Source organism: Oncorhynchus nerka, linkage group LG24 (genome assembly GCF_034236695.1).
Source record: "Oncorhynchus nerka isolate Pitt River linkage group LG24, Oner_Uvic_2.0, whole genome shotgun sequence".
Taxonomy (NCBI): Eukaryota; Metazoa; Chordata; class Actinopteri; order Salmoniformes; family Salmonidae; genus Oncorhynchus; species Oncorhynchus nerka.
In genome coordinates this window covers 60,931,761-60,956,950 of record NC_088419.1, presented here as the reverse complement: position 1 = coordinate 60,956,950, position 25,190 = coordinate 60,931,761, and the positions used below count along the sequence as shown (strand labels likewise).

The 25,190-nt window shown below is 43.1% G+C and overlaps 2 protein-coding genes across 7 annotated transcripts; one reads left to right on the top strand and one right to left on the bottom strand.

Annotated features, from left to right (window-relative positions):
• Positions 1-47: 47 nt before the first annotated feature.
• LOC115108355 (endophilin-A2-like) lies at positions 48-17,785 on the top strand. 2 transcript variants are annotated; one of them, XM_029632577.1, is made up of 10 exons: positions 48-275; positions 7,659-7,727; positions 8,451-8,523; positions 8,720-8,863; positions 8,997-9,130; positions 9,273-9,431; positions 12,792-12,895; positions 13,428-13,567; positions 13,836-13,880; positions 15,111-17,785. In XM_029632577.1, the coding sequence occupies exons 1-10, from the start codon at positions 231-233 to the stop codon at positions 15,302-15,304; spliced, it is 1,107 nt and encodes a 368-aa protein (XP_029488437.1). In that variant the 5' UTR covers positions 48-230; the 3' UTR covers positions 15,305-17,785. The 2 variants fall into 2 exon arrangements, with proteins under 2 accessions (XP_029488437.1, XP_029488438.1); XM_029632578.2 differs by lacking the exon at positions 13,836-13,880 and having other exon boundaries at positions 51-275.
• Positions 17,786-18,454: 669 nt separating this feature from the next.
• mpnd (MPN domain containing) lies at positions 18,455-24,896 on the bottom strand. Of its 5 annotated transcripts, XM_065009025.1 has the most exons (15): positions 24,791-24,888; positions 24,574-24,683; positions 24,189-24,258; positions 22,538-22,740; positions 22,110-22,331; positions 21,797-21,908; positions 21,610-21,691; positions 21,426-21,522; positions 21,237-21,309; positions 21,033-21,109; positions 20,742-20,910; positions 20,555-20,625; positions 20,367-20,456; positions 19,345-19,437; positions 18,455-19,070 (listed from the first exon to the last, which is right to left on the bottom strand). In XM_065009025.1, exons 3-15 carry the CDS (start codon positions 24,190-24,192, stop codon positions 18,984-18,986), a joined length of 1,380 nt encoding a protein of 459 aa, XP_064865097.1. In that variant the 5' UTR covers positions 24,193-24,258; positions 24,574-24,683; positions 24,791-24,888; the 3' UTR covers positions 18,455-18,983. The 5 variants fall into 5 exon arrangements, with proteins under 5 accessions (XP_064865097.1, XP_029488435.1, XP_029488432.1 ...); XM_029632575.1 differs by lacking the exon at positions 24,791-24,888 and having other exon boundaries at positions 24,574-24,778; XM_029632572.1 differs by lacking the exons at positions 24,189-24,258; positions 24,574-24,683 and having other exon boundaries at positions 24,791-24,892.
• Between the last annotated feature and the right edge of the window lie 294 nt (positions 24,897-25,190).

Below are 25,190 nucleotides of genomic sequence, written 5' to 3'. Positions count from 1 at the left end.
TTACTAAAGGCTTTCAATACCTATCTACACTTATAGAGATCTGCGTGCTTGTACAACCGCGGTTCACGTTGAACCGCATGAAATCCTCGTAGACGTGGTCAGCAATCAGATATCTGACTGAACGACGGTAGCGTAATCGTATGACCACGGCGTACTAGTTAACAATTTGCGTGATAGATAGTTATTCTCAACTTTAATTTACTGCAAAAGTGAAACAGTCCGGTTCCAAGATGTCAGTAGCGGGCTTCAAGAAGCAGTTTTATAAAGCCAGCCAGGTTAGCGAACAACTTTCCTCACCTCCGAATAATTTACTGTAGCCAGTAAACATAGCTAGGTAGCATGTGGCCAGTTCGCTAACTTATCTAGTTACTTTTTATACACTTCTGAAGTTATGTAATATTATTTGTTTGCATGTCCGTCTATAACTAACACTTTGGTTTAAATAAGTATTAGCTAATGTTATAGCTATAACGTTAGCAAATCAACGGGTTCAAGATAAAGTAATAGTTCGCTAAATTAGCTAGCTAACCTTAGCTTGCATTTACGTGTGTGCGTCTCTTAGCGGGCTAACTAGTTCTCTTGATAGATAGTTACTTACCTTACACACTAGCTAGACACATTCGTAAGAAAATAAAATAGTAAGCTACCTATGTCATTATGATTTAATTGACTGACGTTAGCCTTTCAAAAGAATGCCTTGATAAACTTGATAGTTTAGCCAGCTTGAACGTTTAGCCAGCTAACTAGCTACTTTTTGTGTGCTTAGAATCTCATCAAGAAACACCTTTTTCAGGTATCCAATCCTAGTGCACAGCTGGGCTACCTAGTCTACCGTTAGCTACACAGTGCATGTGTCAAGGCTGTCACTCAACAGGCATGCTAGTGGTGGACGCACACCTTAAAGTAACACATTTGTTCTACAATGCCAGGGGGTATTCAACTCTTGCCCTGCGAGGTCCGGAGCATGCTGGTTTTCTGTGCTACCAAAAATAATTAATTGCACACACAGTCTGGTGTCCCAGGTCTAAATCGGTCCCTGATTAGAGGGGAACAATGGAACATTTGCAGTAACTGTCTTCGATGTCCAGAGTTGTTTGAAGGCACTAGGTCATGTATGCCCTGGGGATATTGATTTTGTGTAGATTGGTGTTGGAAGTAACTGTAATGTATGTAATCGGAAATCTCTTTATAAAAGTATTGATCAAATTATACATTTTTACACATTGTTACTCTTCTGTGGCTCATTTCATTGAAAAACAATCCTCAATTTAGTTGGAGCCCTCCCTGTCTGATCTCAGGTCTGTTTGCTGATTATTAAAATAGACTTTTGAGTCACTCTTCCTGCTGATCTCTGCAGAAAATCCATTTGCTTTCTACCCCGACTTCCTGTTAGGAGCAAGTGTAGATCCCCGTAGGCGAAGACGGAAATACAGTGCAAGAGAAAATGGAGAGACAGAACTGCAGTGTGTGTGCATGTTTTACAGGGGGCGAAGAGAGATGAACGAGGCGGTGCTTTCTCAGATTGGATTGGACTGCAATGCAGTTGCAGTTTCTTGCCAAACTCCATAGGAGTCGATAATGCCCGATGACAACAATAAATGATGCTCCCCTGCAAGGCACACAATATCATGTTTATTCAGAGCATGCAGGGACATTACTACCAATGATGGTTGGAATGTGATTGGAAATAGGCTTAATTGTAGGATTATTGTTTTTTCTACAGCACTTTTTTCTGCTCTTATGGAATGCAGGAAGTTGGCTTTAGATAATATATGCAGCACCCCACACGCACATGTTTTTCTTTACTTACTGCCCCCCTTACTTTTCGACACATTTCCAAAACATGGCCTACACATTCAACTTGTTTACACACACGTACCAAGTATCATAGATAATACTTAATCTGATTTAATATCTGAATTAAATGCCTTTCATTGTCCTGCACTAGCAGCATACTTTGCAATATGTACAGGGAAGTTGGTGGGAATGTTAGAGGAAATGGTGGGTCAAAGTGGAGTCTGCAGATGGCTGATCCTATCATATTCACTCACAAGGGAGTGGTTAACTGAAGGATCATATGCAGCTCAAAAGGTTAAAGGGATACTTCAGGATTTTGGCAGAGAGCCTTTATCTACATCCCCAGAGTCAGATGAACTCATGGATAGTATTTTTCTGCATAATCTCACATAGGCCTATTAGTGAAATACATACTTCATGATCCAAATGTATAGGTGTATCATGTCTATTTTGCCAGCAGTGTTACGAAGTCCTTCACTGCCTTTTCCCTTCAGGGTCAGTAGGGCCAGTGTGTGATCTATTCAGGTGTCAGACGGTTATGAGATCTTTTTCTATAATGTTGTGTAGAAGGAGAAAGCCTGGCAGCGGTTGGCCCATTGTTAAGGAGGCAGCTGACTCACTACAGCTGACTCATAGCTGTCTCTCTCCCAATAAATTACAATCACACCATTCTCTGTGTAGAAGATGCTATTTTCAGGCGTCAGTGTTGTGCTCTCCTCCCTCGTTATCTAGCTAGCAGTAGCAGTAGTATGTGGCCTTGTGTGTCTGCCTCACTGCATAACTAAAATGTGACTACATTTCTCTTTGTGAAGATTTCTATTTAATAAAGCTGTGTCTTTTTAGCAGGAGATTTACATGTTACTTTCAAGACAATCTGTGGCGGTTATGTATTTTTAAAATATATATACTAAATATATAAAACATTCAGCTGTAGGGTTACTTTTTCTAAATGTATTTTTATGAATGTCTTTTTTAAATAGTTTTTATTGAAATATATTTTTTAACCTTTTTAACTAGGCAAGTCAGTTATAAAAACAAATCTTATTTACAATGACGGCCTACACCGGCCAAACCCGGACGGCGCTGGGCCAATTGTGCGCCACCCAAGGGACTCCCAATCACAGCCGGTTGTGATCCAGCCTGGATTCAAACCAGGGTGTCTGTAGTGACGCCTCTAGCACTGAGATGCAGTACCTTAGACCGCTGTGCCACTCATTATTCCCCTCAACATATTTTAGGCCTATGAAAGCACAGCCACCCTCCATGTTTTGCCACAGTAGCAGTTTTGTGGCTAGCAAGAGCTGAACACACCATTTCCCCACCTGTTGATGTAAAGCAAAAATATTTTTATAGGCTAACACCATTGGCTTAGACACTGATTCTATTAGCTCTTGCACTGTCAATGGCTCCTCTTCGTCCCCATTCAGATTCCTCTATATGAGTCACTTTCCCCATACCTCAGTCAGTGGACTTTCTACCCCAGATACTGTGTATGTTTAGATGATCCATTCTCTGGCTTACACATTATGTGGGGAATCGGTAGCACGCATGCACAGGAAGTCAGCACTCTATTTGCTGGGTGACCATTTCTACTCGTCAGATCTGACACTCAGTGTAAAAGCAGTGTACACGTCTGTAGCAACAACTGGTACTATGAAGTACATACACTAAACAAAATTTAAAACGCAACATGCAAGATTTTACTGAGTTACAGTTGATGTTATTAAATCAGTCAATGTAAATAAATTCATTATATGTTGTAATCTATGGATTTCACGTGACTGGGAATACAGATATGTATCTGTTGGTCACAGATACCTTTAAAAAGATATGGGCGTGGATCAGAAACCGGAACACGCTGTTGTACACCTCGATCCAGAGTATCCCAACCAAATGTTTCATATTTTGTTGTACAGATCCTTGCAACATGGAGCCATGCATTATCATGCTGAAACATGATGTGATGGCAGCAGGTGAATGACAATGGGCCCAGGATCTCGTCACGGTATCTCTGCATTAAAATTGCCATCAATAAAATGCAGTTGTTTGTTGTAGCTTATGCCTGCCCGTGCCATAACCCCACCGCACTCTGTTCACAACGTTAACATCAGCAAACCGCTAGCTCACATGTCAGTCATCTGTTCGGAACAGTTTACAATGGATTCATCCTTGAATAGCACACTTCTCCAGCGTGCCAGTGGCCATCGAAGGTGAGCTTTTACCAACTGAAGTTGGTTTCGACGCCGAACTGCAGTCGGGTCAAGACCCTGGTGAGGAGGACGAGCACACAGATGAGCTTCCCTCAGACAGATTCTGACAGTTTGTGCAGGAAGTCGGTTGTGCAAACCCAGTGGCGTCAGTGGCGTCAGACGACCCTGCAGGTAAAGGAGCCGGATGTGGAGGTCCTGGGCGGGCGTTGTTCCACGTGGTCTACAGTTGTGAGGCCGTTTGGAAGTACTACCAAATTCTCTAAAACAACATTTGAGGCTGCTTTTTGTAGATAATTTAACATTCAATTATCTGGCAACCGCTCTGGTGGACATTCCTGCAGTCAGCATGCCAATTGCACGCTCCCTCAAAACCTGAGACATCTGTGGCATTGTGTTGTGTGATGACAACTACACATTTTAGTGTCCTTTTATTGTCCCCAGCACAAGGTGCACCTGTGTAATGTTCATGCTGTTTAATCAGCTTCTTGATATGCCACACCTGTCAGGTGGATGGATTATATTGGCAAAGGAGAATTGCTCACTAACAGGGATGTAAAAAAACTTGTGCGTATGGAACATTTCTGGGATCTTTTATTTCAGCTCATGAAACATGGGACAAACACTTTACATGTTGCGTTTATTTTTGATCAGTATATTTTCTGAACTATACAAAGCTTTTTATCACCCCAATGTGGTTTGTATTAATGGGCACATAATGTACCAATCATGTCCTCCCCCCTGAAGTATATAGGCGTAACTCATTTTGAACTGTTTCAGTAAGTAAAACCAAATGCTACATCATGTCAGTAAGTTTGCTCTCACCAACCTCACTTTCTGTGACTATAGTGAATGTTAATCAAATCAAATGTTATTTGTCACATGCGCTGAATACAACAGGTGTAGGTAGACCTTACAGTGAAATGCTTACTTACAAGCCCTTAACCAACAATGCTTTAAGAAATTAAGAAAAAGTGTTAAGTAAAACGTAACAAATCATTAAACGGCAGCAGTAAAATAACAATAGCGAGGCTATATACAGGGGGTACCAAGTCAATGTGAGTCAATGTGCGGGGTCACCGGTTAGTCGAGGTAATATGTACATGTAGATTGAGTTAGTGACTATGCATAAATAATAAACAGATTAGCAGCAGCATAAAAGAGGGGTCTGTGTAGCCCTTTGATTAGCTGTTAAGGAGTCTTATGGCTTGGGGGTAGAAGCTGTTAAGCCTTTTAGACCCAGACTTGGCACTCCGGTACCGCTTGCCATGCGGTAGCAGAGAGAACGGTCTATGACTAGGGTGGCTGGAGTCTTTGACAATTTTTAGGGAATTCCTCTGACACCCCCTGGTATAGAGGTCCTGGATGGCAGGAAGCTTGGTCCCAGTGATGTACTGGGCCATACGCACTACCCTCTGTAGTGCCTTGCGGTTGGAGGCCAAGCAATTGCCATACCAGGCGGTAATGCACCCACCACCGAACCATGCTCTCGGTGGTGCAGCTGTAGAACCTTTTGAGGATCTGACGACCCATGCCAAATCTTTTCAGTCTCCTGATGGGGAATAGGCTTTGTCATGCCCTCTTCACGACTGCCTTTGTGTGTTTGGACCATGATAGTTTGTTGGTGATGTGGACACCAAGGAACTTGAAGCTCTCAACCTTAAGTTAGAACAGTCCTACGTAGCCAGAGGGTATCATGTTTACCTCATACATACCACGGTTTATTACTGTAATCTAAAGGTAGGCAACCTACTGCACTCACCAAGGTCCTATAGCCTAATTAGTCTACAATGTGACATTTGCACAAGGAAAGGCTTTCAATGATTATCCCTCTCCCAGGGCTGAGAGGTAGAAATGCAAATAGCCCATACTCCTCTTGTTAGAGTGAAGCCCTCAGGCAGTGGGACACATGGCTGGTTGTGCACAGGAGTAGTGAGTAGATGTTTTGCCTTGCCACTGGCAGTGTATGCTGCAGAACCGTCCCTTTGTCCCCACGGGCAGTTGTTTTTCTCCTGGTCATAACTGGGTTAGCTAGACCTCCCTAACATATTTTGGACTGACATGGCAGAAGGGAGAGAAATGTAGGCTACTCGAATGCCAAGGAATTACCGGTAGCCTATGGGGAATGAAAAAGTATTCAAGCTCTTGGGATATGATGGGAAAGTTTTTAAACTGGGATGTCAGCATACAGTACGTGGCATAAAAACATGTTGAATGTGTATCCTAAAGTTTCCTTATAAAAGAGTGCATATGCTTTCAATTAGTGAAGCGGTGTACGTCACTTCAAAAACATTTAGGTATTGTCATTATAAAAATGTTACAATCAAGATATATGTTCACCGTATGTTTTGTGGGGTTGGAACGATACCAGTATTGCGAAACTCGTTAGTGTCATGGCAAGGAAACAAAACATGAAGTGGATTTAACATCTTTAGAAAAACAGCCCTAATGTTGGAAACAAACATCATTCAGAATCACATTTATTTATATTCCAAGCTATAGCACACAATATTTTACATACAGCAGGTTTTAAAGGACCAAAGTGTTTGATCTGCTTTGTGGTATCAAAGCACTGGCAGCTAGATTCATATGAAATCATATCGAGAGAGTGAAAATGTTATTGCATCACTGTGATGTTATGGTGTCATGGTCATCATATGATACTTGCAGCAGGTCAAAGCTGAAATTGAGTTGTAATGTTGACCTTACTACATACTGTATTGTAGTCCCCCTATATATAGCCATGGAGTGAAGTTTAGAGACATTTTATGAGGGAGGAACTGGGAAGCAAAACTGAGGGAGAGAAGTGCAGTAGAGAGAGGGCTATTTTTTGTTGTTGTTGAGGCCCTTTATCTACTTCCCCAGAGTCAGATGAACTCGTGTATACCATTTTTATGTCTGCATGCAGTTTGCAGGAAGTTGCTAACTAGCACTAGTGCAGTTGCTAACTAGCGTTAGCATGCTAGCAGATACCCATAGACTTCCAGTCATTGTGCTAACGCCAGTTAGCATTGGCTCGTGACTACCTCTAACTTCCTCCAAACTGGGCCGAGAGACATAAAAACGGTATCCACTAGTTCATCTAACTCTGGGGAAGTAGATAAAGGGCCTCATTGCAAAAAGCCTGAAGTATCTCTTTAAAGTGCAGACATGTAAAGCAGTCTTTTTCCACAGGGGGGTAGATAGCGGGAGAAGGTAAACCTGTAGGCTACATTTAATGCTGGGTGGCCTGCACATATTTGTGTCTTACACAACAAGTTCCAACATGTTAAAGTGAATGTGAGAAATGTCCTATATCGATGTTTACAGTTATGAGATAACTTCTCCACTGTAGTCTCCAGTGATCTACAATGGTCATATCCAGACAAGCCTGTATTTATTTTTGCACAGGGGTGTATCAGTGTGAGAATAAAGAGGAACTCTACTTCTTTTGTTTCCTAGAGGGTTGTTTGATGGTGTCAGTCAGTACAGACTGACTGATGTCAGTTAAGATTCAACTGTTACCTTCACGATTAGAACATTACTATGTGAATGGCGGAACTGGCCAGCTGTATTTTCTGACAGAGTAAGAAAACAATCTTTCTGATTTGCTCTCAAGAACGGCATATGTATTGTGTAATAATGACGCTTTTCTCTCCCACTCTCTCTGTGCAGATGGTCAGTGAGAAGGTTGGCGGTGCAGAGGGAACGAAACTGGATGAAGACTTCAAAGATTTGGAAAGGGTATAATTGCCTCTGACTATACATGAAGTACCGTTACCTGAAGTAGAGTAGTAAGTTAGAATTCTATACATTAGGCCTATCCATTAGGCAAATATATTTGCAGGTTAACAGAATGGCATCAGGACAAAGGTTTAATAAGTTAACACAACCAGACACACATAGCCCAACAACACAGTGCATGAATAGATATGCCCTACAGTGTTACATAATGCAGTAGTGAGGATGTTAATTATACAGTCTCGTTCACCTTACTTGCATATGACCATAGAGTCTAGACAACCATGCACTAGAAGGGAGTGTTGCATCATGCATAGCTGTGGACTGAAGTGAAGCGTCAGCTGTTAGTGAGCAGTCTGTTTGCACGCTGTGTACAGTATGTCAGTATAGTATTCATAGGGGAGCCCTGTGAATAGATACATAGAGTGGCAGCGCACCTGCCTTTGCTGCTTCAGCCAACTGTCATGGAGTCCAGCAATCAACAGAAAAAGACGTCACTTAAGTGGTCTATTGTACACACCTGCACTGAATGAACTTTGGTTGTTTCACAAAGTCAGTTTCATTTAACAGTACAATTAGCGAAGTGACAATATTTCATTATCTTTTTCATTGCCTATTTGGAAACTAGTCTCATCGCAACTAAAGATTTGGAAGAAATGAAAGGAAAGACATTGTTTCATATTTCCTTGTGGTTGTTAGTGACGTCCCCTCCCCTGTGTTTTATAGAAAGTAGATGTGACCAGCAAGGCTGTGGTGGAAGTCATATCTAAAACCTCAGAGTACCTGCAGCCTAACCCAGGTAAAGCAATGGACCAGAAAGGGATTCTTAGTGTCTTAATTAGATCTTCAATTAAAATGTATAGAAATGGTGTAATTGGTGGTAGAAAATGGATTTTGTATTATATCACAGATATAAGGTAGCTTGAACACAAGTCCTATAACTGCCACCTCTCCATCCCTCCCTCTCACTGTCTCCCTTTCTCCATCCCTCTCAGCGTCGCGGGCGAAGCTGTCTATGTTGAACACTGTGTCTAAGATCAGAGGCCAGGTGAAGAACCCGGGCTATCCCCAAGCCGAGGGCCTGCTGGGAGAGTGTATGGTCAAGTACGGCCGGGACCTAGGGGAGGAAACCAACTTCGGTACGTTGTGTCTGTCTGCTTGCCTGCCTGTTTGTCTGTGCGTGTATGCCTGCCAGTGCATAGATGGTATTTGTTTTGTGGAGTGGTGAATTTAATCACTTGTGACTCAGCGTCTGCTTTTGCTCTGTGTCAGGTGGGGCTCTAGTAGACGCGGGGGAGACCATGAAGAGGCTGGCGGAGGTGAAGGACTCTTTAGACATCGACGTCAAACAGAACTTCATTGATCCATTACAAAACCTGTCTGACAAGGACCTCCGAGAGATACAGGTACGGTATCACGTTACACGCTTATCTGCTGCTAAAACTCAACTTCTTTGTCATCTCTCTAGTTTTAACTGAATGTGAGTTACATCCCTCTCCTCATCTACCCATCTCTTCTCCTCCTCTTCCTCCTCCTCCCATCCCCCAGCACCATCTGAAGAAGCTGGAGGGAAGGCGTCTGGACTACGACTATAAGAAGAAGCGCCAAGGGAAAATACCAGATGAGGAACTGAGACAGGCCCTGGAGAAGTTCCACGAGTCTAAAGAGGTGGCCGAGATCAGCATGTACAACATACTGGAGACTGACGTAAGTAGTACCTGTCTGTGGGTGTGGGCCTGTCCCCTGATAACATTCACAAGGTCAATGGGAATACCCAGCCTAGCATCAATCTGATGTTTATGATTTCATTATCGGTCTGATTGCTCAGTGACAGAGACCAGTTCCGTTGGGGGCAGGCGGTGCCATCTATGGGCTAAAGGTAATTTGTTCAATTAGATTTACTGTTTAAATCCACACTTCTCCACCATAACAAGAGTGTCACCTGCAGCATGAACCAACTTAGGTCAACATGAAATATCATCTATGTACAGCGTTAATCAGCTTTGTGGCCTAAGTTAACTGTGTTTATCCCTACCCGCCCTTCTGTTGAGGGTTTATATAGGGTGTCCAATCAAAAACGCATCTTTTGACCAATGAGTAAAATTATGTTAATTAGATAATCCTCTAAGAAAACCAATGGTCCTAACCTCTTACCTGGCTACCCAGACTCCTTGCCCCAGCCAAACGCTACGCCATGCCCATGGATGTTAGTTGCTTCTCCGCAGTGAGTCATGATCTGAGTCCCGACACTTCACCGAATGTGAACACATTCGAGGCCGTGATTGGTCCGAAAACGAACGGGCCAGAACGCAATCGCTGATGACTTTGTTTTGTACAACGCCCCTCATCACCACAAATTACTTCAATGGTGGCAGTCTTAGACTAAAGTAATCTGAGTAAACAAGTATTCAGACCCCTTTACTTTTTCCACATTTTGTTAGATTACAGCCTTATTCCAAAATGGATTAAATCATTTTTTTTACCTCATCAATCTACACACAATACCTCATAATAACAAAGCAAAAACAGGTTTTTAGAAATTTGAGCTATTTTAAAAAAATATAAAAAACTGAAATCACATTTACGTACTAAAAGTATTCAGACCCTTTACTCAGTACTTTGTTTGGCAGAGATTACAGCCTCGAGTCTTCTTGGAAATGACGATATGACGCTACCCTGTATTTGGGTAGTTTCCCCCATTCTTCCGTGCAGATCCTCTCAAGTTTTGTCAGGTTGGATGGGGAGCATTGCCACACAGCTATTTTTAGGTCTCTCCAGAGATGTTTGATCGGGTTCAAGTCCGGGCTCTGGCTGGGCCACTCAAGGACATTCTGAGACTTGTCCCGAAGCCACTCCTGCATTGTCTTGGCTGTGTGCTTAGAGTCGTTGTCTTGTTGGAAGGTGAACCTTCGCCCCTGTCTCAGGTCCTGAGCACTCTGGAGCCGGTTTTCATTAAGGATGATCCTGCCACCACCATGCTTCACCGTAGGGATGGTGCCAGGTTTCCTCCAGACGTGACGCTTGGCATTCAGGCTAAAGAGTTCAATCTTGGTTTCATCAGAACATAGAATCTTGTTTCTCATGGTCTGAGAGTCTTTAGGTGTGGAGTGGCTTCCATCTGGCCACTCTACCATAAAGGCCTGCTTGGTGGAGTGCTGCAGAGATGGTTGTCCTTCTGGAAGGTTCTCCCATCTCCACAGAGAAACTCTAGAGCTCTGTCAGAGTGACCATCGGGTTCTTGAGCACCTCCCTGACCAAGGCCCTTCTCCCCCGATTGCTCAGTTACCCGGGCAGACAGCTCTAGGAAGAGTCTTGGTGGTTCCAATCTTCTTCCTGTACCCCTTCCATGTGTTCTTGGGGACCTTCAATGCTGCAGAAATGTTTTGGTACCCTTCACCAGATCTGTGCCTTGACACAATCCTGTCTCGGAGCTCTACAGACAATTCCTTCAACCTCATGTCTTGGTTTTTGCTCTGAACTTATACAGACAGGTGTGTGCCTTTCCAAATCATGTCCAATCAATAGAATTTACCACAGGTGGACTCCAATCAATTTGTAGAAACATCTCAAGGGTGGTTAATGGAAGCAGGATGCATCTGAGCTCAATTTTGAGTCTCATAGCAAAGGGTCCTTGTTTTTAAAAAATATAAATTAGCAAGTAATTATTACAAACCTGTTTTCGCTTTGTAATTATGGGGTATTGTGTATAGATTGCTGAGGATTTTAATTTATTAAATCCATTTTAGAATAAGGCTGTAATGTAACAAAATGAGGAAGAAGTCAAGGGGTCTGAATACTTTCCAAATGCACTGTAAATCTGGCTTCTCTACCGGCTCTGCATGATGAATCAATGCTCAGGGTGGGGACAAGTAATTATTACAAACCTGTTTTCGCTTTGTAATTATGGGGTATTGTGTATAGATTGCTGAGGATTTTAATTTATTAAATCCATTTTAGAATAAGGCTGTAATGTAACAAAATGAGGAAGAAGTCAAGGGGTCTGAATACTTTCCAAATGCACTGTAAATCTGGCTTCTCTACCGGCTCTGCATGATGAATCAATGCTCAGGGTGGGGACTGACAGTCCATCTCAGTATGGAGCAGCAGTTCACAATGCATGTAGACCTATCATCTCATCATGGTCACTTTATTTTTGTGACAGGTAGGCCTACATTTGCTGCAGATTAGCCTATGTTGCAGTAATATAAAGACAGACTGCGTGTTTAATTTACCCATCCATCTGGCTTTAGGGAGTCACCTTGTTTTTTAGTTGTAAAGAAAATATATTTTTTCATTGCAGTTGCAGAGTTTTAAAAAAGCCTATCACTCGAATATCGTTGCTTTAAATCAGTGCATGCGCGAGGACTCTCGTGCAAACATCTCCATTAAAATAGCATCCAAAATAGATAATCCTGTTCTAGAGTGATACAGTATATAGCCCTACATATAGATGTCCTAGCCTACCTCTTTCAGGTAATACATTCAATGCAGTATCAGCCTTTATATTAGGCTAATTAATGATGGGTTATGCATAATAAGCTTCTAACTTATAGCCTCTGTCTCTTGCGCAATATGCAAGCTCCTGTGCTCACCGCTCTTTAGCTCTTGGAGTCCCATGTAGAAAAACGCTAGACTAGAATAGCTTGCTGAAAATGATTTTTGTAGCATTTCTTTATTAGGTTACAACATTTGACTTTTGGATATATATTAGAGAAAGACCCCACTGAACGATTCAGAAGAGGAATAATCGTATTTGTCTTGGTAAAAATGTATTTTATAACTTAAGTAAAATTGAATCACTAAAATATGTTTTCCCCCTAGTTTATCTAATTTACAGTACTGCTCTCACTTACCATTAGACAGATTATACATTAACCACAGTGTGATACTGGGTATCCAGGGGAATGCCATTGTTATTACTCATGTGTGTATCAAGTGTGACCGAGGGCTGGGTCCTTGTGCGTGTGTCTCTGTGTACGTGACTGAGTGCATGCTTGTATCTCTGTTTGTGTGTGAGTGTGTACAGTCAGTAACCATAGCCTGCTCTCTGTGTGTGTCTCTGTGCAGATAGAGCAGGTGAGCCAGCTGTCGTCTCTGGTGGAGTCCCAGCTGCAGTACCACAGACAGGCCACACAGATCCTGGACGAGCTCTCGGACAAACTGAGGGACAGGTACACAATGCAGCAGCATCCATCTCTATCCCTAACCTTTCTTCCCTGCTCAATCACTGCAAGTTATGTGTCCAAAGTGTCATTATACGGATACAGTAGGCCCACTCACCAACCCCTTATCCCTGTCTAGTCATAACAATCATGTGTGTCCTTTCCATATCTGTGTCAATGTGTTCTCCTGTGAATCTGAAACAACACATTCAAGGCCCTCAATCACAGAGCATACAGTACACACTGGTTGACCTTGTGTACATTTGGAGTTCTTGATATTTTCCAGCCAGTAAGCCTACTTGCCTAGCAGTTAAGAGCTTTGCGACAGTAATTGAAAAGGTCGCTGGTTCGAATCCCTGAGCCGACTAGGGGGAAAATCTGTCTGTGCCCTTGAGCAAGGCACTTAACCCTAATTGCTCCTGTAAGTCCCTCTGGATAAGCGCAACTGCTAAATGACAAATATGTCAAATGTTCTATTTTTAACAGAAATGAACTTTGATCTCTGGACCTGCTGGGTTAACCTAACTCTCTTTCTCTTCAGGATGAACGAGGCCCAGAACCGACCACGCCGCGAGTATACGCCCAAGCCCAAACCCATCTTTGACTTTGGAGAATGTGACAACCAATCAACCAATGGTGGCTACACGACCTCCGTTGCCACACCATCCTCCCGCAACTCAGGTAACACAGTTGGACATTTTACCTACAGTGTACATCAGCTCATCAAAGAGAAGGCCATTTCTTTCAATCTTATTCTACTACTGCAGCCAGTTTCGAGTTTCACTCACACTGAGTCTGCAGTGTAGTATGACTGTGTGTTTGTTGAAGGATGAGGTGTGTGTGTGTGTGTGCGTGTGTGGAGATAATGAACAGGAGGGGGGTGCAGGAAGCTGTCAGCTGGTTGCCCTTGTTTCCTTTTGACCTTGTTTTTCTCTTCCTATGCAATCAGAGTTACACTTCCTCCACGCCAGATTGTCATTTCAGAAAACCAGATGTGAGTCGGAGAGTGAGAGTGTCAGAGAGATGGCAGCCAAGCTACCTGTATGAAATGGTTGATGCAATACTATCAGTGAGCCAAGTGTCAAATCAAAAAGCTCTCGACTTGGAAGTTCTGTGATTGAACTGATCCATCATCTTGTACACATGATATTTGAGAAACGGATAATTTGATTCAGTTCTTCATTGGGTTTGGTAGTTTCTCTGGTTTAAATGTTTACCAGAATTGTTTTTAGATATGAAGCCTAGAGCTTTTTGATTGACACAGTTTAATGACCTGCAGTGAATGCAGTAGTAACATTGGACTAAATCCACTCCATATTGTCAGCTGGATCATTATCACATACATATAGCTGGTGTAACTGTAAGGCTTATTCTAGATGATACTAACTACATTCACCGTCATGCTGGTAAATAAATGGGTTGAGTAATGATAGAGATATGATACATCTTTGGGTTAGTTGTATCTCTGGAAGTCTCCTACATTTATGGGGAGGGGATGTGTTCAACAATGAAAGTGAATCTCCCAGGCAGAGATTGTGATGGATCCCTCCCCATATCCACTGTACCATGCCCTGTGGGGTAAACTGACACAAAGAGGAAATTGTTTTGAGACAAAAAGCCTGGTGTGTGGATAGAGCCATGGCCATGACTGCCTGAGCTCTGAGAGAGGGGGAGCAGGGCAGTGTCTCACAGAGATGATGCAAAACATTGGGATTGGGACACCCATCAGTGTGTGGTCAACTACTTTTGCATGTGTGTGTTGTGAGACTGACCGACATGTGTGTTCCACCCTATGTGTCATAGACAGACTTCCTCTACCCCTCCAGTCCTAGCCACTGTAGTCCTCAACCCTTGCAGGCCCCAGCTAAAAACAAGACAGGACTATATGGAGGGGGCCAGGTCATCTCTCCATCACTCAGCGTTGTGTCTCTCACTAAAACTGCCTGCACTGCCTGCAGTGTGATAATATCCCAGCCCAGCCACACACACAAATACTCAAACTGCAGTGTGAATCACAAGCTAACAAACAGGGTGCCGTGTGAACCTAAAACCACAATCAGTCTGACACTGTTCCAGCTCTGTCAGCCAGCTGAAGGAGGGAGGGAGGGAGGGACAGAGAGTGGACATGGGACTGGTCTGCCAGAGATGTACACTCTTTCAACCCTCTCTCCCCCTGTTTTCCACCCCTCTCTCCTCCTCTCTTTCTCCTCTTTCTGTCATTCAGTCTCAGAACAGCCGTCCTGTAAGGCCCTGTTTGACTTTGACCCAGAGAACGAGGGAGAGCTGGGCTTCAAGGAGGGCGACATCATCACCCTGACCAATCAGATCGACGAGAACTGGTATGAGGGCATGCTGCATGGTCAATCAGGATTCTTCCCTCTCAACTACGTGGAAATCGTCGTCCCCCTGCCACATTAAGGAGTGCTGTACAGAGTACATGAGAGAGATAATGGGAACGGGAGAGTGAGGGAGGGAATGAGGAGCCAGTTAACAGATTATACAGTCTTTGTCCTCATCTTTACCATCATCACAGATGTACTTGTACTCTTTGTCACTTTGTCATCTTGACGTTTAAAGGAAGGAAATTGGAAGATGGTGGTTTCTCGCATTCCAGTTCTGAGAAAGAGAGATTTGAATATGACCCCCGCTGCCCCCCAAGCAAAAATAAATACGGACAGACGGACACAGACATGAAGAACCGAACTAAACCAGACTTAATGTTTTAAAGTAATGTTTTCTGTCAACCACAGATATCCCAATAGAAAGGGAAGTTTCAAATGAAATGAATTTAGAATTGAAATGGTCAAAATCATTTATTTAACGTTAAATTACATACAGGTAAGCAGCAGAATACATTTACATGGGCAGTTTAGCTGGTTCTGACTCTGTAAAAACTGTACGACTTGTAAAGCCTTATTTTCATAACTACAGACATTTTAAAAGTAGTTTGTCACATCCAAAGTTTCTGTAGGTCCCACATTTCAGTATGGACTCTGGTGAATACTTGCCTTATGTCAGACACACTGCAACTGCACAGCCTTTCCAAATGATGGAGTTTGACTGGACAACGTCTATAGGAGCCCCCTGCCGGCCAGGCTTAGACAACCACTCCCCTCCTCAGTAAACAACTACAGTAATGCCTTGTAGCTATGATCCATTTACAGTCAGTAGATTTACAACGCTATGTACATCCTGTATGCCTGAGCCACAGGAGAGCTTGAAGGGCCTCAGACATTGTTTAGTTTTGCAATGGTGTGTATTTGATTTGTTTTGGTTTCAGCCTTGTTTATTGTTTTTTAATGTACAGCTAAACTGTTAAATTGCACCTTGGTCCTCCAATGAGATTGTTGCTGTACGTATGAGAGCCTGTAAGTTTTGTTTAGTTATAGGCCTCTACTGAGAGGGTGTTCAAACCCAGACAGCCAGAGACTGAAGCCCCTGAGGAGAACACTAGACCCAAAGTCAAACACTAACATTTATAAGAAACCTCTTTCCCCAGGGATGGGCTACTGCACATTTAGTGACGTTAGCAACATACGAAGCCTGTGTGTTTTACTTTTCTTCGCTGTCTAATCATCTGTTCAATAGAGGAAACACATGCCACAGAGAATAGAGTACATGGTGTGTTAACCATGATATGGTGTTTGGTTTTAGCTGTCATAGTACCCGTCTGTCCGTCCCAGTGCCTCCATAAGCGACAACGCTGCTGGCGGCGTTGTGTGTGTGTGAATGAACATCTTTCGGATCAGTAAATCCCATTCATTCACGTCAGTCACTTTCTTCCTGTATTTTGTATTATTTACTACTCCGTTGGTTATCATACTCCTCGCTGGGTCTCTTAGGATGGGTTGGGTTCTAGTCTGGAGTTGGTATGTGTGCTGCTGGACAGGACTGCATAGGGCCTCAAATACAGTGAATACTGAATGAGGGAAAGACAGGTTAGTGATGCTGAACAGGACAAAAAGGGAAAAGGAATAATATATAGCAGAAGTCTTATTTTATTTGTGATGCTTGTTCTGTTAGGAAAAGCCCCTACTACCAAGATGCATACTATCAGCGCTAAGAGACCCCCCACGATTGATGGTTGTGGAGGCGATGTGATTGAGTCACACTTGCTGCAGTGCACTCTTTCATTCAGAAATTCCTCTCCCCTCAGTGTTGAGGTCCAGGCTACTTTCAATGGTCATGAGTTTAAGCCACTCTTCTCTGCTCCAGGCTACTCCCTCCATCCACCACCCTGCTCTGTCACACCTCACTCTGGTGTTTGATCTCTTCCATACGTTTACAGGCCTGCTCGTAGTTCATTTCAATGGGAGAGTGGAGTGATGGACTGGTTAAGAGCAACTTGGTGCTGACTGGATCACACACCAACACAAGTCCAGAACAAACAGAGAATCCATAGTTAGGGGTGCTTCAGTGCCGTTGGGAAAGGAAGGAATAATACTACCAACCAAAATAACCAAGCTACTTACAATGGTCATACATTTCTATACAAAGGGTTCTGTTGCCATTTCCAGTCTTGGCACTTTGCGGTGTACATACATTTGTGCATGTCTTTGTGTCACACTACACTTTTTAAAAAGGGTTATTTCTGTCTAATCAGTTGGAGTACCAGAATTCTCTTTAAAAACTAAAGGTCTTTCTTGCACTCAATAGTATTATTTTTTATATAAGAAACCTTAATACTTGTTATTAATCTTTGCATGTAGGTCTATCCAATACATTGTAAAATGTATTTTAGTTTAATCATTCTTTTACTTTTGGTATGTCATTTTAGTATGGTATGTCAAATTTAACTGCAATATCTTGTCATGTATTATCAAAATATTTGTACTTGCTTTGTCTTGTTTCCCCCTTCTACCATCGTTGGATAAATAAATGGAGAAAAAAGGCATTCTGCACTGAGTGTATGGAATGTTTTGGTTATAAAATGCTCAATTTATACTGCCTGGATGCCAAAATGTTAATGCATGTAAAGAGGGTGGACTTTACACTAATGATTATTTTATTACCCCCTTTTTTTCTCCCCAATTTCGTGGTATCCAATTGTTAGTAATTACGATCTTGTCTCATCGCTACAACTCCCGTAAGGGCTCGGGAGAGACTTTGGTCGAAAGCCATGCGTGCCCCGAAACACAACCCAACCAAGCTACTTCTTAACACAGCGCGCATCCAACCCGGAAGCCAGCCGCACCACTGTGTCGGAGGAAACACTGTGCACCTGGCGACCTTGGTTAGCGTGCACTGCGCCCGGCCCACCACAGGAGTGGCTGGTGCGCGATGAGGTAAGGATATCCCTACCGGCCAAACCCTCCCTAACCCGGACAACGCTAGGCCAATTATACGTCGCCCCACGGACCTCCCGGTTGCGGCCGGCAGCGACAGAGCCTGGGCGCAAACCCAGAGTCTCTGGTGGCACAGCTAGCGATGCAGTGCCCTAGACCACTGCGCCAACCAGGAGGCCCACTAATGATTATTTTTACCTTTGGTTTTGGCTTGTAGTGTTGAATAGGTTGTTGGGATGAAAGGTGGCCGTGTAGCTCTTTCCAAAGCAGACAAACACAGAAGTAGTTCCAGTGTGTGTTTTTAATGTATTAGGTATTCAGCGGGTTCAAAGGATTGTTCACATATTAGTACTAACATGTCACAGACCACAGTTTAGATAAATACACCACAGGTAATAGAGAAGAGGAAGATCCTTATTTCCATGTCAACTTCTGTAACAGTCTGACGTCAAGCACTGGCAGCAGACGCTAGGGGACACGTTCACAGCACGCACATGTCATACTGTACAAACATTGTCAGTGATACAGACCTCACAGTCAAAAAAGGCCATTGAGAACAGTACACTCGCCCTCCAGACTCAGGAGTCACCATCTCCTCCGTCAGGACAGTGCACATCCAACTTACAGTATGCCTGAGGTCAGGGCAGCAGTTGAAGTGCCACAGACAAAGGGCAGAAATGACAACCTATTCTCTGTGTAGAGCCTATTCCCTATATAGAGACCTACAAATGTAGTGAACTATATGAGGAATGGGTTATTTGAGATTTTCATTTGAAGCCAGTGCATACACAAAACCTTGTTTCTCCTCCAGCTTAGTGTGTGTTGATGAGTTGGTTGTAGACATGCTCCAGGATCTGAGAATAGGCCTGGTCTTTGGGTGCATGGCCGCTCAGAGAGCCCTGAGGGAGAGAAACCAAACCGGTGAGGAGGAAATCTCTGTAGGACATATCCCAACTGGAGATAACATGTTTGACCTGAACTTCACACAAATGTAGATGTCAAAGAGTGTGTGTGATAATTTGGATAACGCGCATGGATCACAAGTTAGCATCTAGCCTTAAATGAAAGGCCAAAAAGCATAGAAGGATTTTGATTAATTTAATAGGATATCTATGCCAAAAAATTAGTTGGTATGCAGTTTCCTGTTGTTAATGAGTTCTTATATGAGCAGACCTTGATTTTGTCCATCATGGTGGTATCAGGACACCAGAACTGATGGAACTGCACCAGGTCAGGGGCTGCCCTGTAGAAGTCCACCAGCAGCATCTGTGGAACAATTATTGAACATAGAACAGTGACATGACAAAGTGGCCAATGTCCTACCACTGAATTTATTTGCATAGATATGGTTACTATGATTATAACTATACTGAACATAAATATAAACGCAACATATAACGTGTTGGTCCCATGTTTCATGAGCTGAAATAAAAGATTCCAGTAATGTTCCATACGCACAAAAAGCGTAGATTTCTCAAATGTTATGCACAAGTTTGTTTACATCCCTGTTAGTGAGCATTTCTCCTTTGCCAAGATAATCCATCCATCTGACAATTGTGGCATATCAAGAAGCTGATTAAACAGCATGATCATTACACAGGTGTACCTTGTGCTGGGGATAATAAAAGCCCACTCTAAAATGTGTAGTTTTGTCACACAACACAATGCCACAAATGTCTCAAGTTTTGAGGGAGCGTGCAATTGGCATGCTGACTGCAGGAATGTTGACAGAGAATTTAATGTTAATTTCTCTACCATAAGCCACCTCCAACGTTGTTTTATAGAATTTGGCAGTACGTCCAACTGGCCTCACATCCACAGACCAAGTGTGACCACATGTAACCATGCCAGCCAAGGACCTCCACATCCGGCTTCTTCACCTGCGGGATCACCTAAGAACAGTCATCCGGACAGCTGATGAAACTGAGGAGTATTTATTTCTGTAATAAAACCCTTTTGTGGGGAAAAACTCATTTTGATTGGCTGGGCCTGGCTCCCCAGTAGATAGGCCTATGTTCTCCCATTCCCACCCATGGCTGCGCCCCTGAACCAGTCATGTGAAATCCATAGATTAGGGCCTAATTCATTTATTTCAATTCACTGATTTCCTTAGATCAACTGTAACTCAGTAAAACCGTTGAAATTATTGCATGTTGCGTTTATATTTTTCTTCAGTATAAGTTTGCGAACAGTACCATCTCATTCAGGACATCACTAGTTAGGAAGTTATCTTGTACATAGGTCACCTCCACAGCCACTGGAATGCCATAGTCATTGGGCCTTTGCTGTGGATGGAAGAATGGTGATAAGTGTTATAGATGTTTACCTTGTCTTAGAGGAATATGTTCTTATTCATTAAGGCATGTATTACCACTGCACTCACCTCCGGGGGTGGCACTACCCAGAACGGTGTTATAGTGGACGCCACACCCTGGTTCCCATGGTAATAGGGGCCTAAAAATCAGGGACACATTTGAATGTTAGTTCAATGTCTGGTTATTTATTTTCATTTTCTATATGAAAACGTTTTTTCCCCATTGGTGCCAGCCAGCTGATTGCCCAGTACAGACCACAGATAATGCCCAGGCAGGGCTGGAAGCCATTGCTGCTCCCCTGGAGCCTCAGCTGGTGGTCCATCTGAGAGTCGATGTCCTGCAGGGATGGCAGGGCGGGGCCCCGAGGGTGACTGTGGTACCAGCCCACCAATGACAGCCCTCGCATGAACAGATTCTGGCAGATCTGTAAGGTAATTAGAAGAAGAGACCATTTGTATTTCACCCAAACATGTATGATTGTATCATATTATGGAATTGACTTATGTTGATCCACATCCTGGTTTTAGCAGTGTTAGTAGGGCTTACCTCTTCTTCAACAGCAGAGGCCGAATCTCTGTCTGCCAATCGTGTACGACAGGGAAACGCTCTTAAAACTGTCAGAACTGCAAGCAAAGGGCACAACAGACAGGTCATGAACATCATACATGTTGAAGATCGTTACTGTAATGTCAGAGGGGAAGTACAATGTCCTGTTTGCTCACGGTCTCTGCTTTTATAGGAAATACTCACGTTGTGTGTTAGTGTCCCATCGTCCTCCGAGGTAGCCCACCACCTCACTGGTGGTCAGGTGACAGTGGAAATCCTGAGGGCACACAATCACGCTTTTGTCAATTTCCACCAATAAGACAGATTCAAACTGTAGCCTATACCCCGGTTTCAAATGTCCTCTCTTACTACCACGGTGTGACTCATGCTTACCATGAGAAGCAGCACATTGCTGGATACAGCAACATTGAAAGGCTGGAACCTGTTAATGGCTGAGAAAGCTGATAACTCCACCAACGTGTGTGGATCCCTGTCGATATACAGTATGTGTTTGATTAGTGTTGAAGCTTACTTATATGCATTACAGTGACATAGGCTGGGACGAGCACAATTATACCTTGCAGCATCCCTGGTACCCAGAGTGCAGTATCTGACTGGGATTCGCTCTCTGTCTCCTCTCCTGGGCACAAGGCTGATATCTGCAAGAGAAAGCACATTAGATGCATCTATCCCTTTCCCATATCACAATCTACCATACATTACATAATGCCATTTCTAGAGATTCTTGGTGGATTTAATCTCACCATGCAGCTCAGGTTTGTTCTTCCTGTTCTTGTCATCTGTTGGCACTGCCGTCTTCCCCTCTTCCTCCTCCTCATCTCCCATCTCGTCATCTTCTCCCTCGCTCACCAGGCTCTGACATCACATGAAGAGGGAGGGTGTGAGATGCTAATATTCATACTAACAGTCTTCTACAGCAGTTCTCTCCCTCTTTCATCGTCCCCTTTTAGCTTTTAGTTTCCGTATCAACAAGCCTCCATCGCTTCCTTTTACTTACTACCCCTCTTTTCCACCCTGCTCTTTTCCTCCTCACCACCATCTCTCCCTCCTTCTCACCATGTCTGCACTGGGCTGGTACTTGTGCAGCCAGCTGGTCTTGTACTGCACTAGTTTCTGGCCCCGGTAGCGCACCGAGGCCCATCCACAGCCTGACTTCTTGGCAGGGTTGACCAGGCGCTTGCAGTGTGTGGCCCAGGCACTGGGAGAATTGAAGATCTGCCCCGTCTCCACCCAGCGGATCTTCCCATCATTCAACAGGTCGCCTACAAACTTCTTACCCTGGGGAGAGAACAGGTAGAGAAGGATGCAATTAGGCGTATTACATATGTAGCATTAGTAATAACCATTATTACTAGATAGTGCGTGAACATGTATTTTCAGGTAGTGTACATTAATCTGTTATTATCAGAAAGTGTATAAATATCTACTGTTATCTTATTACCAGGTAATGTATAGACATATACTATCAACTACTGTATTTTTACCAGGTAGTGTATGGACAGCACTCCGTCCCCAGGCTCAACCAGGCCGTCCTTCAGCAGCACTCTCAAGGTGATGCCTCGCCTAGTCAGCAGGGAGCCACGCCCTGAAGGGGTCCTTAGATCAGACTCCTCTCCTCCACTCAGCTCCTCCTCCTCTTCCTCTCCTCCCTCCTCCACCACCTGTGGAGACAAGGGTGGCTCAGAGCCTGAAAACACACACATGAAATGTTATGTATGATGCATTTGTAGGCCATGTATACAATAGAAAGGTGAGCTCAGAGAGAGGAACCACTCTTATTACAATGTAACAAAAACATGTCCAAATGAAAACATGATAAGGTGCCATGATCTTGGGGCGGCAGGGTAGCCTAGTGGTTAGAGCGTTGGACTAGTAACCGGAAGGTTGCAAGTTCAAGCTGACAAGGTACAAATATGTCGTTCTGCCCCTGAACAGGCAGTTAACCCACTGTTCCTAGGCAGTCATTGAAAATAAGAATTTGTTCTTAACTGACTTGCCTAGTTAAATAAAGGTAAAAATAAAAAATAAAAATGTTTATGAAGAACCAAAGATTGTAATTAATCCAAAATAAGATATTATATCCTTGAGTCCAACAAAGGATTCCCTCTAAACTTGCTCAGAACAGGGCAGACCCTGACCCTTAAATGTACAGAGAGCTAACATTAATAATATGCATGCAAATCTCTCCTGGCTCAAAGTGGAGAGATTGACTTCATCACTTGCTTTTGTAAGAAGTGTTGACATGCTGAATGCGCCGAGGTGTCTGTTTAAACTACTAGCACACAGCTCGGACACCCATGCATACTCCACAAGACATGCCACCAGAGGTCTCTTCACAGTCCACAAGTCCAGAATAGACAGACTATGGTAGGTGCACAGTACTATATAGAGCCATGGCTACATGGAACTCTATTCCACATCAAGTAATTGATGCAGATTAAAAAAAATACACCTTATGGAACACACACACAGGCACACATAAGACACGCACTCTACACTCAAGTACACATGGATTTTGTATTGTAGATATGTGGTAGTAGAGTAGTGGCCTGAGGGAACACACTTAATGTGTTGTGAAAAGTGTTATGAAATGTAATGTAATATTTTAAATTGTATAGAACTGCCTTAATGTTGCTGGACCCCAGGAAAAGTAGCTTCTGCCTTGGCAGCAGCTAATGGGGATCCTTAATAAATACAAATACAGGGGTCATGACATCTGAGGTCAAGAAGTCACCACTGACCCACATAAATTAGTGTCACAGTTTAAATGTAGTAATAATCTGTAGGACGTGTTACATTTAGAGATGTTTGACATAGCTAATTAGTTGCCACTTGTGATAATTGTGATAGACCCTAATTAACGCTGGGGCCTTTGTGAGACACCGTCCTTTTGTATGGTTAGTAAGAAACCAAAAACGCAGAAGAAATTCCTTAGGGACAAAAGAATAGCCTTCTGATATGATCTCATTTTCTATTTTATTAATTACCACTATTAAAATTAGATTAAATATGTATGCGCTTTGTTTTTGTTTTCTGGCCATTGGTTATTCTGCATTTCTCCGCAACACGAGGCCTGCTGCTCGAGATTAATTTCACCGAGTATTATAATTAAAATCACTATTTTATCATTCTCACCCATTTCTCTGAAAAGCGTCGGAGAGCGGCTTTATTTCCAACTCCGCCAAGAGGTTTTCTTTTCGGGCCACTTTAGAGCAATGCACAGAATAGGTTCAATAAACACAATTCGCCACACTGGCTGGCGAGCTATTATTCAAAAACATAAAATGAAGGCGTCTGTATCTGCAGTGTAGTTTCCTTGTTGTGTTGCTTTAATGTCAATTCCCCTCCCCTTTCTTTCTCTCACTCCCGTCCTTGTCACTCTCCCCGTAAACAAAAGCGATGTTTCTTTGATCCTATGTCTCATCGGCTACTATTCGGCTACTACTATCCAATGTCCACTCGGTATCGGACATAGTTTGATATAGTCAAAATATATATTTATCTATAAATTAGTAATTACATGGTAGAATTAGATCATCAGTTTATAAATTCCTGCTTCCGGAAAGATAGCGGCTGTCTCAAAGCACCGAGCGACACTATGTACGTGGCCAGTCAGTCCATTCGTTGATTCTAGCAAAGAGAAAATAATAAAAACATTTAATTGCTGGCATTTATAAACACGTACCACAAGTAGCCAAAGACACATTTACAATCAAACATATGTAAAATAAGTTAACCTTGTCCAAACCGCATCATCCCTAGCCCTTAATTCCCCTATATTTAGACACTAGAGAATCTCCTCCTCTTTACAGTCAGTCCCACGCTCCCCCTCGTCTCTTTCCTCCTTTGCGAGGTTCCTCTTATCTCGAAAAGGAGCAAATTAACGAAACAAATCCTGTGGGGGGCAGCAAACCTCCACTTACAAGTAAACATTCACTGTGACAATAAATCTCGCCAGCTTGTAGCCTAGTTCTAAAGCCCGGAAATGAGTTGCCTCTGGTTCGTTCAGCCATCCCTATGAATGGGGAAAGAATAGGGTTTTGGGATAAACGCCGAAAATAAGTTCTGAGGTTAACACAGGCGTAGGATATATTGTACGCGTTGAGCTTAGTAGACTAAATAAGTAGCCTAATTAAA

Bases quoted from the DNA above. Each gene is read 5' to 3' on its own strand.
- mpnd (XM_029632572.1), bottom strand. The intron at 22,332-22,537 runs GTAAAAATACAG...TTCTCTCCCCAG, and splicing joins TGCTGTCCATACACTACCTG to GGTAAGAAGTTTGTAGGCGA. The intron at 21,909-22,109 runs GTGAGAAGGAGG...ATGTGATGTCAG, and splicing joins ACCAGCCCAGTGCAGACATG to AGCCTGGTGAGCGAGGGAGA.
- LOC115108355 (XM_029632577.1), top strand. From the start codon at position 231: ATGTCAGTAGCGGGCTTCAAGAAGCAGTTTTATAAAGCCAGCCAG. The intron at 7,728-8,450 runs GTATAATTGCCT...TGTGTTTTATAG, and splicing joins ACTTCAAAGATTTGGAAAGG to AAAGTAGATGTGACCAGCAA. The intron at 13,568-13,835 runs GTAACACAGTTG...CTATGCAATCAG, and splicing joins ACCATCCTCCCGCAACTCAG to AGTTACACTTCCTCCACGCC.